The 16254-nt window shown below is 33.9% G+C and overlaps 1 protein-coding gene across 1 annotated transcript in view; it reads right to left on the bottom strand.

The window, feature by feature from the left end:
• The window catches only part of DACH2 (dachshund family transcription factor 2), a gene marked incomplete at both ends in the record, with an annotated part of 640183 nt that overhangs the window by 28188 nt on the left and 595741 nt on the right, over window positions 1-16254 (bottom strand). The window contains 2 exons of the mRNA XM_082681824.1: window positions 3180-3327; window positions 3453-3601. Of these exons, the coding sequence (XP_082537950.1) occupies window positions 3180-3327; window positions 3453-3601 (297 nt within the window). The remainder of the gene's footprint in view (window positions 1-3179; window positions 3328-3452; window positions 3602-16254) is intronic.

Raw genomic sequence — 16254 nt, 5'->3', positions numbered from 1 at the left:
ACCCTTTTATTATAAAAACCCTCCAGAAAGTAGACATGGAGGGAATTTACCTCAACATAATAAAGGCCATAGTTGACAAATCCACAGCCAACATCGTTCTAAATGGTGAAAAACTGAAACCATTCCCACTGAGATCAGGAACAAGAAAAGGTTGCCCACTCTCACCACTGTTATTCAACATACTTTTTGAAGTTTTAGCTACAGCAATCATAGAAGAAACAGAGATAAAAGGAATCCAAATTGGAAAATAAGTAAAACTGTCACTGTTTGCAGATGATATGATATTATACATAAAGAATCCTAAAGACGCTACCTGAAATCTACTAGAGGTAATCAGTGAATTTAGTAAAGTAGCAGGATACAAAATTAATGCACATATATCTCTTGCATTCCTATACACTAATGATGAAAAATCTTAAAGAGAAATTAAGGAAACACTCCCATTTAATACTGCAACAAAAAGAATAAAATAACTAGGAATAAAGCTACCTAAGGAGACAAAAACCTGTATGCAGAAAACTATAAGAGACTGACGCAAGAAATTAAAGATGATACAAACTGATAGAGAGATATACCATTTTCTTGTATTGGAAGAATCAACATTGTGAAAATGACTCTACTACGCAAAGCAATCTACAGATTCAATGCAATCCCTGTCAAGCTACTAATGGCATTTTTAAGAAACTAGAACAAAAAATTTCACAATTTGTATGGAAACACAAGAGACACTGAATAGCGAAAGCAATCTTGAGAAAAAAAATGGCGCTTGAGTAATCAGACTCCTTGACTTCAGACTATACTACAAAGCTACAGTAATCAAGACATTATGGTACTGGCTCAAAAACAGAAATATAGACAAATGGAACGGGATAGAAAGCCCAGGCATAAATCCACGCACATATGGTCACCTTATTTTTGATAAAGGAGGCAGAATATACAATGCAGAAAAAAGAGCCTCTTAAATAAGTTGTCCTGGGAAAACTGGACAGCTACATGTAAAAGAATGAAATTAGAACACTCCCTAACACCGTACACAAAAAGTAACTCAAAATGATTAAAGACTTAAATGTAAGGCCAGACACTAAAACTCTTAGGGGAAAACATAGGCAGAACACTCTATGACATAAATCACAGAAAGATCCTTTTTAACCCACCCCCTAGAGAAACGGAAATAAAAACAAAAATAAACAAATGAGACCTAACAAAACTTCCAAGCTTTTTCACAGCAAAGGAAACCATAAACAAGATGAAAAGACAATGCTCAGAATGGAGAAAATTTTTGAAAAAGATGCAACTGACAAAGGATTAATCTCCAAAATTTACAAGCAGCTCATGCAGCTCAATATCAGAAAAACAAACAACCCAATCCAAAAATGGGCAGGAGACCTAAATAGACATTTCTCCAAAGATATACAGATTTCCAACAAACACATGAAAGGATGTTCAGTATCACTAATCATTAGAGAAATGCAACTCAAAACTACAATGAGGTATCACCTCACACCAATAAGAATGGCCATCATCAAAATATCTACAAAAAATAAATTCTGGAGAGGGTGTGAAGAAAAGGGAACCCTCTTGCACTGTTGGTGGGAATGTAAATTGATACAGCCACTATGGAGAACAGTATGGAAGTTTCTTAAAATACTAAAAATAGAACTACCATACCACCCAGCAATCCCAGTCCTGGGCATATACCCTGAGAAAACCATAATTTAAAAAGAATCATGTACCACTATGTTCATTGCAGCTCTATTTACAATAGCCAAGACATGGAAGCAACTTAAGTGTCCATTGACAGATGAGTGGATAAAGAAGATGTGGCATATATATACAATGGAATATTACTCTGCCATAAAAAGAAACAAAATTGAGTTATTTGTAGTGAGGCGGATGGACCTAGAGTCTGTCATACAGAGTGAAGTAAGTCAGAAAGAGAAAAACAAATACCATATGCTAACACATATATATGGAGTCTGAAAAAAAAAAGGTTCTGAAGAACCTAGGTGCAGGACTGGAATACAGATGCAGACATAGAGAATGGACTTGAGGACACGTAGAAGAGAGGGGGAAGGGTAAGCTGGGACAAAGTGAGAGAGTGGCACTGACATATATACTACCAAAAGTAAAATAGGTAGCTAGTGGGAAGCAGCTGCATAGCACAAGGAAATCAGCTTGATGTTTTGTGACCACCTAGAGGGGTGGGATAAGGAGGGTGGGAGGAAGATGCAAGAGGGAGGAGATATGGGGATATATGCATATGTATAGCTTATTCACTTTGTTATAAACATAAACTAAACACCATTGTTAAGCAATTATTCTCCAATAAAGATGTTAAAAAAAGAAAATGGCCTTTATAATTTACCCTCTACTTTTGTTATGCATTATTCCCCAACATTCACTTCATAAAATTCAAAGTCATGGTATTAATACACTGTATATATTTGACCATGTTTGAGGCTTCTTGCCTCCATGCCTATGTTCATTGTTCTAGAATGATCAGATCACTCATTTACTCTCATGCTTTTCTTGCCTTACTGATTCTTCAAGACTCAGGTTCAGGTGTCAGCATCAGAAAACCTTCTTTGACCATCAATTCCCCACCAGGCTGAGCTAACTACCCCCTTCTCTATATAAACATATATGATGTACATCATTGTTCTTTCCACTTTGTCTTATAATTAGCTGGTTGGTTGTGTTAGTCCTCTGAAATGTAAATCTTTCAAGGACAGGGACTGAGTTTTATCTTCTAACACCAGAATCTAATATTGTTCTTGAAAAAGAGTAAGCATTTAATACATAAGGAATTGTTTGAATCTATCTATCTATCTATCTATCTATCTATGTGTATATATATATATATATATATATATATATATATATATATATATATATATATATATATATATATATGTCTCCAGGAGTATTTTGTGAAATTTTGAGAGAACTAAGAATATTCATGTTTCCAAAAATGAAGTGTAGATCTTGCTCATTATGTTTAATTACAAAGAGAAATAGTGTAAACATCTTACCTTGTGGATTGCACACAGTATTTGATTCTTAGCTTGTCATTTGTTTTCAGCAGTTCCTGGCTATCCCTGAGAATATTTCTATTACTACTGAAAATATCTCCAACACAGTCTTACCTTATTCACTTATATTGAACTTGTTAAACTTACTTCTGCTTTGAAGCTCAACTGCGAGTTGTCTTTCAAGGTTTTCTCTAATTTCTCTCTCTCTATAGAGCTCCATTCGCAGTTCCTTTTTCTCTTGTTGAGTCTGCTTCTCTTGGATGTGAGCATTATCCAACGCCACTTTCAGTAGACCCTGTCAAAATACAGCAAATGACATGCAGTTCATCTTATCTGTTTTAATTTCTCAAATATGAAATAATTTATGTAGGTGCTAATGTCTTGTATTACATTTATTTTGTTTATAGAAATATTGTTGACCTGAATGTTGGTCAACAGAGTCTCCACAGAGGACAGACTATCAGCAAAAATGAATGGTCCAGGGAATCCAGGTGGCAATGCCTGCCCAGGAGTCAATTGGATCTTGTCCAGGGGTGACTTCATCATTGGAATTTGAACGGGTACCTCTTCTGCAAGAAACAAAATTAATATCAGAAGGTTCATAAACTAACAGCTCAAAATTTTCACTATGTTTCCTTTATCTCTATAAAGATTTTGTTGCTAAAGCTAAATGATGGAAAACTCATAACTGGAATTCATACCTATTTCCCAGCTGCCTCCCATTTCTCAAAATAAATGTTTCAGTAAAGAATCAGTGAAAAATGAACCAACATTTACTGCTAATTGGCATAAAATTTGGAGAAACAAATTTGACATGCTTATTAATATCTATAAATTAAATAATCAGATAACTTCCTGGTAAAACACTAATTGCTTTTTATTTTTTCCTCTTTAAATCTATCTATATCTATCATCTCCATATTTTAACACCTTTATTGAAGTATAATTTACATATAATAAAATTCATCTATTTTAATTGTATGCATCGATGAGTTTTAGTAAATTTACAGAATCGTACAACCATTACCAAAAATCTATTTTAGAACACCTCAATCACCCCCAAAATACCCCTCATGCCCATTTACAATTAATCTCCTTTCCCATTCCCAGCTCCTGGCAACCACTAATCTACTTTTTGTCTCTATGGGATTGCCTTTTCTGGATATTTACATAAATAGATTCATATCGTAAGTGATCTTTTGTGTTTGTCTTCTTTCACTTAGCATAATGTTTTTGAGGTTCATCCATGTTGTGGCATGTATCAGTGTTTTTTTCCTTTTTATTGCTGATAAGTTTTCTATTACATGTATACATGACTGTCTGTCTAATCATTCACTAGTTTGGCATCTGGGTTGTTTCCAGTGTTACCTTTTATTTTGAAGAATATTTCTTATGAAAAAAAATAACCATCTATGTGTGAAACCACAAAGTGTATATTATCTCCCCTTATATTTTTATATTAACTTCTCCCACACACTAATTACTTTCATGAGATTCCCTCTTAGCTTCATATGAAGAGACACCAATAGAATTTTTGTCTAATAAGATATTTCAGATTTGTTTTGCACAGATACATCTAATTACAAAAGGAATCTCCTCTTATTTTGAGAAGCTAACTACTTGGCTATATAATTGAATTCTGGTTGAAAATCTTTGTGAGGTGTATGAACCAGATAGCAAAGTTTCCTCTGTAATTAGAAATTGGGGCCTTTTTGATATATGTAAAGATAAACTGCTACAGAGGTAATCTTGGAATGTAGCCAACCAAACCCTGGCATTCTTAAATGGCTTCAATAGCAGTGCACAATGAGTTGATCACAGCACCTCAAACAAAATTACTCTACTCACCAGTAACTGAGCACAAGCAATGTTTGAAAATATGTATCTCTCTGGTCATAAAAATTTTCAGTGACCCCATATACTTTGAGACTCATTCAGGAAAAAATTAGGCTTGAATCTAGACCTAACCAATTTTCACATGGTTTGAAAACAAAAATCTAGCTATTGGTCTAGTCTTTGTAGGGATAGGAATATGGATTTGTCATACAGAACTCATTTTTCAATTGCAAGCAGCCTATATATTTAGTGAGCAGAGTCTTGAGCCCTATTGATTTCACAGTCATCATGGTTTGCTGTGGGATTTCTTTTGTGGGAAGCTGTGGCATACAATTGCTGGAACTTCTGTGAGATTACTTAATGGGATAGCATTATCTCTGAATAAAATACTCTTGATAGAGATCACCTTTACAATTTCTAATTTTCTAAAACCTATAGGGATAAAAATGCTAATGATTATTTTAGAGAATCAACAGTTTCACCTTATTTGAATACAAAATGTATTTGTTTATCAGTTTTAAAGAATTCAATAGTATGCAAAAAATAGCCTGCTAATTTTCTTTTAGCACAGGAAACTATAATGAACATATTCCCAGGAATTGTTTTGTAGTAAAACTTACAAATAATATTTTGATCATAAACGCAACTTGCTTGTAAAATTAACCCTAACCTCTTATAGAACATGTCTTCCTTCCTTCCTTCCTTCCTTCCTTCCTTCCTTCCTTCCTTCCTTCCTTCCTTCCTTCCTTCCTTCCTTCCTTCCTTCCTCCCTCCCTCCCTCCTTCCTTCCCTTCCTTCTTTGTCAGTAGTAGTTTTGGAAGAGGCAAAGTATTCCAGAGGGAGTGAGCACATGTTCTGTGATCTATTTCAAGTACAAGGTTTGAACATTGGAAATATCTCATTAAAAATATAAGTTCTAAAATATGTCTTAGGCAGCAGCTCTAATGTCTCTAAGGGATATTTCTCAACAGCTAACGAAGCAATATTTTGCTTTATTTGTGATACTTGAAGTCTGTATTTAGCTAGTATTTTGTCTTCTGCACATGAGTGCATTAAGTGAATAGGTAGAATGACTTCATTATGATCTATCAATATTAATAATAATTGAGGAGGTTCAACATCTTTATATTTATGTTTATAAATCTTAAAGATGAATTTATGTAGCCTGGAAGATCTATTTTTACAAAATAAACCACCACAAAGTGAGAACATTGACTTCTTGCTGATTCCGAGATAATATAATGATTCTCTTGAATAAATATTTTGCATCATGGGAGACTTCTTAAAATTATGGATTCTTTGTCATGTATTACTCTACACACACATGTAACCTCAGTGATCAGGGTATTCTACAAACAAAATACCTAAAAACGAAAGCAATATGTTAGGTATGCATAAAACAAAATTGGAACTACATTAAAATCATCCAAAGTCTTGTATTTGGAGATGAATGAAATGTCATTAAATTGGCTGAAAGTAAGATTACTATTGACTATGAAGACAGGTTGTATGGTCTATGGTTTGTAATGTCGCTATATAGAAGACTGAAGTTTCAAAATAGTATTACTCTTCTTTAAAGAGATAGACACAGCTGAATTAGGTGCTGCTTGCTGCAGTGAGGATCAAATGCAAGAAGAATCATATTTCATCAGACCTAGTCAACACCAGGAAAATAAATAGAAATATAAGAGGTATGCAGGCAATGATTCATTTTGATAATCTGGCCCAAGAGAGACACATAGAGACAGCACACAGATCTAAGCTTCTACCAAAAGACAAATAGGACACAGAGGGTGGGAATTGGGATGACAGTGTAGCAGAGGTCACATCGATTTTCAGCAGCAGTTTTCACATGGATGAGATAACCCTGGACTCTGTTTGGCCCATTGTTCATATCTTACCTGTCCCACAAGCAGTAAATTTCCTAGTCCTAGAAAAGGGCAATAAAGAAGAAGAATTCTACTTATGACTTCTTACGATTAAGCTTCTGTGCAAACCAAACATGCTTTTCCAGACCAAGGTCACATTGCATGTTAAGGTCCATAATAGCCGAAAACTAGTCGAAGTGTATTATGTTTGGTGTATATGAGTGGAAACTGTCAAACCATTCATCATTTTTTTTCTGATTTAAATCACATGCTACAAAAATGAATGATAAATGCATTAGAAATCTATTTCAATCTTGTAATAAGTTTTCACATCTGAATGACATCTACATTTTCCTCAGAGTTCGAATAGATGCACCGTTAGGTAGGGATTTATTAGGTAGGATTGAAAAATCCTAATTGACAATGAAATAAAATATAAGCAAGTACTAGAAATATAGATTGTCAGTGAAATAAGAGCATCTCTTTGTAATCCAGGGAGAAAGGGTTTTCACGGAGCATTTTGATTTAAAAGGCTAGTGTTCAAAATGTATATATTAAAATCTTTATCAACACATATGAAGCAATGTCATAACCTAAAAGATAAAGATAGGACAACTGCTATCTAGCTGAGGGTATAAGCAACCTCTTAATTTATTGAAGCAAATTTGAGACTGCTTTTATTGAACTTGTTTGTTAAACCTGCCATACTTTGTAATAGCACTTGGAAATCCATTTAGAGAACAAGCTTTTAATTTTAAGTTCTTACCTAGGGCCCAGATGAATAGATACAAAAGTTGACAAGTGTATTTGTAGAAAAAAAAAGATAAACCATATGGTAAATGCTCAGGATGGAAAAGTCCCCCTAAAAATTAAAGTCAAGGATGCTGGAACTTTTCTGTATGACTCTAGGGCTTGTTTTCCCACCTTTACATTGGGTTAAGTCTTTCCTCTTTCCCATGGGCTTTGAGGATTTTGATACAGGAATGGAAACTGAACACAGCAGACTCACTCAGCAGTGGAAAGATACAGCCACCTACCAGGTCATCAATTTTCATTCTTTAACAAATAAATTATATTTCAATATTTGATTTAAGAGCTTTCCCCTAAATAAATCTGGCCCAGGGGACTCTCCTTTGTTGGTGTCATTAGTATTACATTCAGCACAAGCAAGACACCTGCTTCCCTCTTCCAAAATGAGGAACAATAACAACAACAAAATGACCAACTGCTGTGAAATTATGTGACCTGCATGAATATGAGGAAGTGTTCATGGTCTGAGTTGAACAATGACTCAAGTGTTGCCATCATCAAATTTGGAAAAGAAAAACTAGATCCCCAAATTGGCTAAATGCATTAAATCAGAATATCTCAGAGCCTTTAAAATGCTAATTCTAAATATTAACATATGTCACATGTTAAATTAGATAGCTGAGAGCATAGTGACAAAGAATATAAGATGTTGGAGCCTGATTGCGTATGTTTGCAACCCTGCTCTATGATTTGCTAGCCCCTGGAAAAATTCCTTAATCTTTCTGTGCCTCAAGTTACTCATCTGTAAAGTTAGGATAATAATAATACCTCTCTTATAGGGTTGTTATAAAGATTAATAAGCTAAAATTTGTAAAGTTACTCAAAGTAAATGCAATATAAATGTTTGTCAAATAAATTGTTAATTGAAAATTCCCAGGAGTGGAAGAGAACATAGTAACATGTTTGACCACCTAAGCATCCACTAACACCTCATGAAAGACATGTTGGAAAGATCCTCTTCTAGGTGATAACTAGATGAGCCTGGCTTCACCCTAAATTAAGCTAATGTTACTTTCTCAGTTATAAAAGGCCTGAGGAGTCTTCCTAAGTCAAGGTCAGTAGTTCTCAACTGGGGGCAATTTTGCTGCCCAGAGGACATCTGGCAGCGGCTGGAGACATTTTTGACTGTCAAAACTGAGGAGGTAGGGGTGTGTGCTACTGGCATCTAATGGTAGAGGCCAGGGATGCCCTGCCCTCTGTCTCCATCCCCACCAAAGAATTATCTGGCCCAAACGTCAATACTGGTTGAGAACTGCTGTTTCAAAATTACATAGGAAAATCTCAATGAATGAACAGTTCACTAGATCTCCCTTTCTGTACTAAACTTCTAGAGAGTTAATATGCTTAATAAGACAATAAGATCAAATCAGTGATGTAGAACTAACACAGTACTTTACAAGGTATGTTTTAGAGTTCTTGTGCATTTAATTTCAGGTTCCTGACTTCAGTTCTTTGCTCAAATATCACCTTATTAGTGAAACTTACACCAAACATTATTTAACACTGCAGCCTGCACCCTTATTTCCATCCCCTTAACATGAATTTTTCTATAAAATGTATCACCACTTAATATACAATATAACTTATTTATTCACTATTTTTGTTACATTTCATTTTACTACAATATACTCTCCATGAAAGTGGGGACTTTTCCTGTTTTTTATTTCCCATTGCTATCTTCTTGGCATTTAGAATAGTAACTGCCTAGGGTCTTCAACAATTGTAATGATTTTAGATATGTACCAATAATCTTAAAGCGTGAGGTAAGATTCCTGATTATCAGACTGATTCCATTTTTTTCTTTTTATTCCAAAAAGGTAAAATTATATAAATACATGAATATGTAATTTTAAGTTTTTTACAAGTATGTGGTGAAAGCAAGGAAGAAAGAGGGGATCAAGGTAAAGAGTTTCTTATCAACTCTTAGCCTTTCCAATAAAATAAATGATTACTATAGTTTACAGATATTGTGATAAACTGAAATATTACAATTTTGAAAAATAGTTGATATAGTTATTAAAGGATGACTACTGTATATTTATTTAACCTGTCTGCATATCATAGTCCTTTGAGGACTAAAGATAGTAAAAGTATAAATCTTTCTGGCCCATACACATACTTTCTTATCATCTTTGAGATGATGTATTATTGTGTCAAAGATAAAGCAAACTTGACTGATTTTTTTGAAGTACATCTGTATTTTCTAGAGCTTAGAAATAGAAAACGGCTGGGGACTTGGAATAGAAAGAAGTTTCATACAGAGGCTAGAATTTCATCTAAAAACTGCAAGACAGACAAGAATTTCTAATATAAACAACCAAACAGCACCAGAGGCATGTACAAGTCCCTTCTCCAGAAAACAAGCCTGGCTACCTCTGTGAAAAAGGCTGCAGAGAGAAGAACATTAAATGAGTGAAAAGTTAGTATGTAAGAGTTTACATTAGAAATTGGCAAACAGGAGGCAGGAGTGGGCATAGAGGTAAAGTGGGAAGGAAGTTGATGTTTTAAAGAGATGTGTTTAGTAAAAATGGGGGAGAGTGCACATATTTCCATCAATCAGCTTACCCTTCCAGGGGACAATGTTTCATTGCCCTGGTTTATCTGTAAAATGGTCTCATGGTTCTAATATAACCCCACTTTTACCCTTACTAGGGGTTCAGTTATCTAGCTAACTGCAGAGGCTGTAAAGCAGATTTTTCATTTTGCTTCCCTGCTGGGAAATGTGCAATCCTTTCCATCAACCAGGGAAGAAAGCTCTCTCCTTAATCTGGCACAAATCAGGAAGAGAAATTTACTGCTTTGACCTGGCAGTTCAGTTGCTAACTTTAAAATCACTAAGTTTTTTTTTGACTTAGTTAACATATCTGAGTAGAGTGGATCAGTAGAAGGTACAAGGGAACAAGTTATTTATCAAGTACCTTAACATCAGTGGTTCTTAAACTTTATCATACATCAGAGTGTCCTGAAGGTCTTTAAAAAATCATTCCCAACTTCCAAAGTTTCTGATTCAGTAGGTCTAGGATAGGGCCTAGCAACTGGAATTCCTAAGTGTCCAGTTGATGTTTCATGTTCCTGGTGTGGGGACCACAGTTTGAGAAACCACTGAGCTATATAAAAGCAAATTTTGCTGCATTTAAAGATGATTAATATTGCTTCCTATTATAGTACCTTTTTAAAATAGTTGTCTTTGCCATTTTAAGAAATTTCAAAATGTTACCTAATTTTAAGTACGTATTTTCACAGCTTCAAAAAATTGCATAAAATTAGAGATACATCAACTAGCCTGTTCTACAGACCTAGAGATTCTGAAAACCAATTTACATTGCACTGAAAAATAAATGTATAATGGAACCTATTTGCAACATAGAATCAGGAAACAAAACAGTAAAAAAAAATTAGTGAGTCTATACAGGTAAAAGCAAAATACTTTTCCAAGAATGAATTTAACATAAGCAACTTGAGTACTATTTCCTTGTATCCATGAAAGATGGAAAGTGGGTATTTTGGTAGGGTTAAGATTAAAAATTAAAGATGATTTAAAATCAGAATGATACTGTCATGGAGAACTTGGCAAGAACAGTCTATATAACAGTTTATAATTTGTCACCTCCTATAAACTCTGTAATGAGGAATATGTAGATAATTATACAGGTTTGACATTTATATTTATATGCTCACTAATAACTCTGTAATTATACCTGCTTATAGTCTGTGAATATTTATATTTTTGATGTTTCCACAGTACCAATGATATAAAATTGAGAACATTCTTTTATTCATTAATTATCTCTCCTCTTCTGTCTCTGTCTCTGTCTCTGTCAGACACACAAACATGCATGCACACACATTGGTGAGAATATATACTGATTTTTCTGTTTCAGCTAGGAAATAAAAAATTGAGGCACTGAGGCACTACATTTTTATAATAGAAAAAAATTAAGAGTTTTTCTAATAGTTGAGTTTTGGAATCATAATGACTACACTATTGTAAACCTAGCCAGTTCAAAATGACACTGATCATTTAATTTAATTATTTTACAAAACTGAATTTTCTTTAAAATAAATGTTAATTATTAGAGCAAAGCATTGCAATTTTCAGTTTTCATTTTCTGTGTAATGTTGGCATTAAGACCATCAAAACTGTTGCTTCTCCTTTGGAAACCTCTGAAGTTTTATCAAAGAAGCAGGTATCTATTAATAATGCTCAATTCAACAACCTTCACCAAATGCGCAATGCTATTTTTAGATATTGTCTATTGCTATGAGCGCCTATACCATCTGGTGAACAAGATTTTTGGTAAAATGATAATAATAATAAAATAATTCATAAGGTATAACCAAGGGAACAGGGAGGGGTAAACTTCATCACTAGAACAAATTAGTGTGCCATTTTTTTTTTTTTTTTTTTACGGTACGCAGGCCTCTCACTGCTGTGGCCTCTCCCATTGTGGAGCACAGGCTCTGGATGCGCAGGCTCAGCGGCCATGGCTCACGGGCCCAGCCGCTCCGCGGCGTGTGGGATCTTCGCGGACCGGGGAACGAACCCCTGTCCCCTGCATCGGCAGACGGACTCTCAACCACTGCGCCATCAGGGAAGCACTTCTTTTGTGTTTTTTTTTTTTTTTTTTTTTTAACATCTTTATTGGGGTATAATTGCTTTACAATCATTGCCTCTTCCTCATCTACATTTCTAGTTAGGCTGTGGAGCTTGTTTCAATTTTACTCTCTTCTATTTCAATATTCACATCTAACTTAGTGACTTTTATCAGAAACACTTACTTGAGTAAGTTGTGCCTGGTATTGTGGTGTAAATTATGAGTTCACAGATTTGTAAATTGAAGAGTGTTGTAGTGATTTCCTCTAATAATTGTATTAGAAATCTCAATCAATTGGAAAGTTTTCACAAATGTATCATTCACAGTAACTTCAATAGTTACTGAAAGGTTAATCACCAGATACACCCAGTTTCTTATTTTAACTTTTTTTTTGACTAAAATGTATGATTCTGTTGTTCTACTTAAAACACAATGAACATGACTGAATCTCTCTGTGTCTTCGAATGTTACACCTCTAAACTTCAGTGTCCCTATCTGTAGAATAGGAAGAACTACTTCAGAGTGTTTGTGGGAGTTTTAAATGAGAAAACGAACGTGGAAGCACCTAACACTGTACTTAGCATATAGTAGGCCCTTAGTAAAAATTGGCTAAATCTGAAACTATGCTAGCCTTCTAAATATGGAATGCTTAAGAAAAATGATTGAACTAAATGTACACTGACTCGCCCATGAAATTTCTTTTTCTTTAAATTTCTTATGGTAAATTGATTGAAAGATTTAGTTAATGTAGCTCCAATTAATTAAGATTTTGTAGCATTGTATTTTGTTTTCCTAATAACCAGACAAAAACAAACTTGCAGTTTTGTAACTAAAATCTCTCAGATTAGTTCCAAGGTAGTTGGAAGACTTTAGATTCACATAATTTGAGTCATATTTTTTTCTCTTAAGTTTAATTGAGGCTACATTTTTATTCCCGTGGAGAATTGCAAGTTTAAAATAAGTGTGCTTTCTACTAAAAAAAAAAAAAACCAGGAAAAATCTATCTTAAATATTCCTGCCAAATTCAGCCTTATTTTATTAACATTGAAATTCCTTCACCTACTATCTGTTACAAATATTTATGGATCCATATGGAATGGCAGATGTTGAAGCCGAAACACTGCAGGTATTTTTCACTTTCACTAATAACCCTGGTACTTGAGGATTTTTTTCACCTTCTATCATAAGAGCTCTAGTCTGAATAAAAAATCTAAAAAGTTCACTGAATATAATATTTAGAATTATAAGACTATGTCTATGCTGAAACTGGGCCTATGCAGACAAAATAGAGTTTGATGTTTTTAATAGCCTGCAAATATATATATATATATATATATATATATATATATATATATATATATATACTATATATATTCAAAGCGTGAAACAAAGCGAATAATTGTTTGGGTGATCAAGATTACTATAATACTGCACAAACTGATCAGAACTTTTCAGGTAATTTCTCAGATCTCAACTTCCAGTGACAGTTTAGGTCCCTCTGATTTTCTCCTTTTTCTTTCCTTATCTGATCCCAACCTAATACATACTCATAACACTCATAATCAATGATATATCAATGATATTTCTTTTGAGGAAAAATTATATTTTTAAGATTCACTTTGCACAAAGCCCAACAAAAACAAACAGTTAATATTAAATGCAGTTCTCTAACATTTTCTATTTCTATGAATGTTTAAAATATTATGAACTCAGAGGAATCATGTAGTGAGAATAAACAGAAAAAAAAAAGAAATGAAGAAATAATACCTAATATCTTGCATTATGAATGTGTTGTAATCAGACTTGAATATATTGCCCAAACTTTCTGTTCTAGATTCCAATTCTATGAAATTGTTTTCTTTTATGATTCACTTATTTGGATAAAGTGCTTTAAGGAGCAACATTATAACATTCGATTCCAATGAAATTATATTCATTTTAGTACCATATATTAGCCATTTCTGCATTTGACCTGCGCATGTCTTCACATTTGCTTTGGATGGTTTTAAGGAACATGGCTCCATCCCCTGAGCAGCTGTATTCATCCAGTTCCTTCAGAGATTGTCATTTTCCTAATCTGAATTGATCACTAGGGAAAATCATTTTGCTCACTGCCTCTGGGTCCATTGTCACCTCCCAGCCATTATTCAGTTCCCACTTGGCAATTTTCCAGTATGAAAATACCATATTTTTATACAATATTGAAATCACTTCCTACTTTTGGTTACTGACAATGGATTCCATCCTACCTTCAGTTAAAACACCTGTATTAACAGATAGTGAAATGTGCTATAGTTAGCCTGTGATTGTCAAGAAAAATCTGTATTACAGTTTCTTGGGAGAATGTACTAATAACCCAAGTAACCATCGAATCTAATTTAACACTGTCTGTGAGAATATCTGATGCTTTAAGAAAAACTTTCAGAGGGTAAAGGCAACACAATATGCTATTCAAGTTTAGACATTAATGTATATTTATTGCTTACAACATCCCATGAGATACTTTCTTATCTGGATACTTATAATATGTGTTACCTTTCCCATTTGCCTAGAAAGTGGGCTCTACGGTTAGCAAAATTCTGTTAACAACACCTCATAGCTTTTTAAACTTTGTAAGCCCTTCCAAACATTTAAAGTATATAGAGGCTGAATTTTCAGGTCCCAGATAATATTTATTATTTACTTTTCAATGAAATAAAACATTTTATAAAGGATAATTCTGCTATTATGTCTTTCCCTGCTTAGACTTCTTAAATAGCATATCCTATGCCATCCTCTGAAGCCAAGAAGTAAAGACACACAGTAGTAGTGTTTCCACAGATGTAAAATACCTCTAATAAAATAGAAATATAAGACAAGAACAAATTACTCAGGTCCACTATAATAAAAGACATGTCTTAAAACTGTATTACACTAATGATACTGGCATTCCCATTAGTATGTTGCATATACCCTTTCAAAGCTGTATACCCTTTTCAAATGACATGGCCTTTTTGTAATACTGTTTGTGTCCAAGCAGGTACAACACTTGTAGGGAATGTATCTAGGGAGCCATAAAACTGTTAGAAAATATATTTCTCCATGATATCTTAGTACTTTGAAAAATTCTATCACAGGGAAAAATGTTTTGCTGTAAATATCTTAAAAACCTTATAAAGGCAATGGCTTCCCAAAGCACTTGTTTAAATAATTTTAAGAGCTAGAATAGAATAGTCTTCTTATACACTATAGCTCAAACTCTTTATAATTTCCTTGATTTTTCACAAGGCTTGTTCTTTAATTTTAAAAGATTTTAAGTGCATTGCAATATGTATGCTAATATGATAATGAATAATCTGGCTGCCAATTTGCAATATTACAATACATTTACCAAAACAAAGGCAAAAAATGCATTTTCCTTCAGCATAGCTTTTACTATATCTGCATGAGGTATTGTTTGATGACTATAATTTAGCAAAGAAAAATGACATTTTACATACTCAATGTGCTGTGTATTTCTGTAAAGTTGAAATGAGTCAAAGTAGGGAAAAATGACCTATGCACTCTTCATGGTAGTTTACTTAGAGTTTAACTTAGAAGCAAAGACAGTAAAGTCCTAAATTCTGGATTTGGGGAATTGAATTTTGGAATATATGTTTTTGTTTTTATGCTTTTTCATTTTTTTAAGAAAATCTTATGAATTATTTAAAAATTAAGTTCTTCACTGTTACATGTTGCCTCTGTTCAGGCCTCATAGATTTCATTTCCATATTTGTGAACAGGAAATGTTAAGTGTATGTGTGTATGCATATGTGTGTGTGTATTCTTCCCTAACATTCAAGACACGTAAAAGGAGGGGAAGGAGATCAAAATGGTTCAGTAACAGGGTGTGGAACTCACTTTCCCCCACAAACATGGTTCAGTAACAGGATGTGGAACTCACTTTCCTCCACAAACACATCACACATATATCTACAAGTGGAACACTTCTCAATGAAAACTAACTGGAAACTGGGAGAAGGACTCCTGTACAAGCAAGGCTGAAAGAAAGATACACACATGATAAGGTAGGAAGCGAAGAGAAGTGATCAGGTTGGAACCTGTGTCCTAGGGAGGGGATTCAGAGGGAAAGGG

The sequence above is a fragment of the Grampus griseus genome, assembly GCF_964374135.1.
Source record: "Grampus griseus genome assembly, chromosome: X".
Classification (NCBI taxonomy): domain Eukaryota; kingdom Metazoa; phylum Chordata; class Mammalia; order Artiodactyla; family Delphinidae; genus Grampus; species Grampus griseus.
The sequence above is the reverse complement of the archived record's forward strand: the minus strand, read 5'-3'. Positions and strand labels throughout refer to the sequence as shown.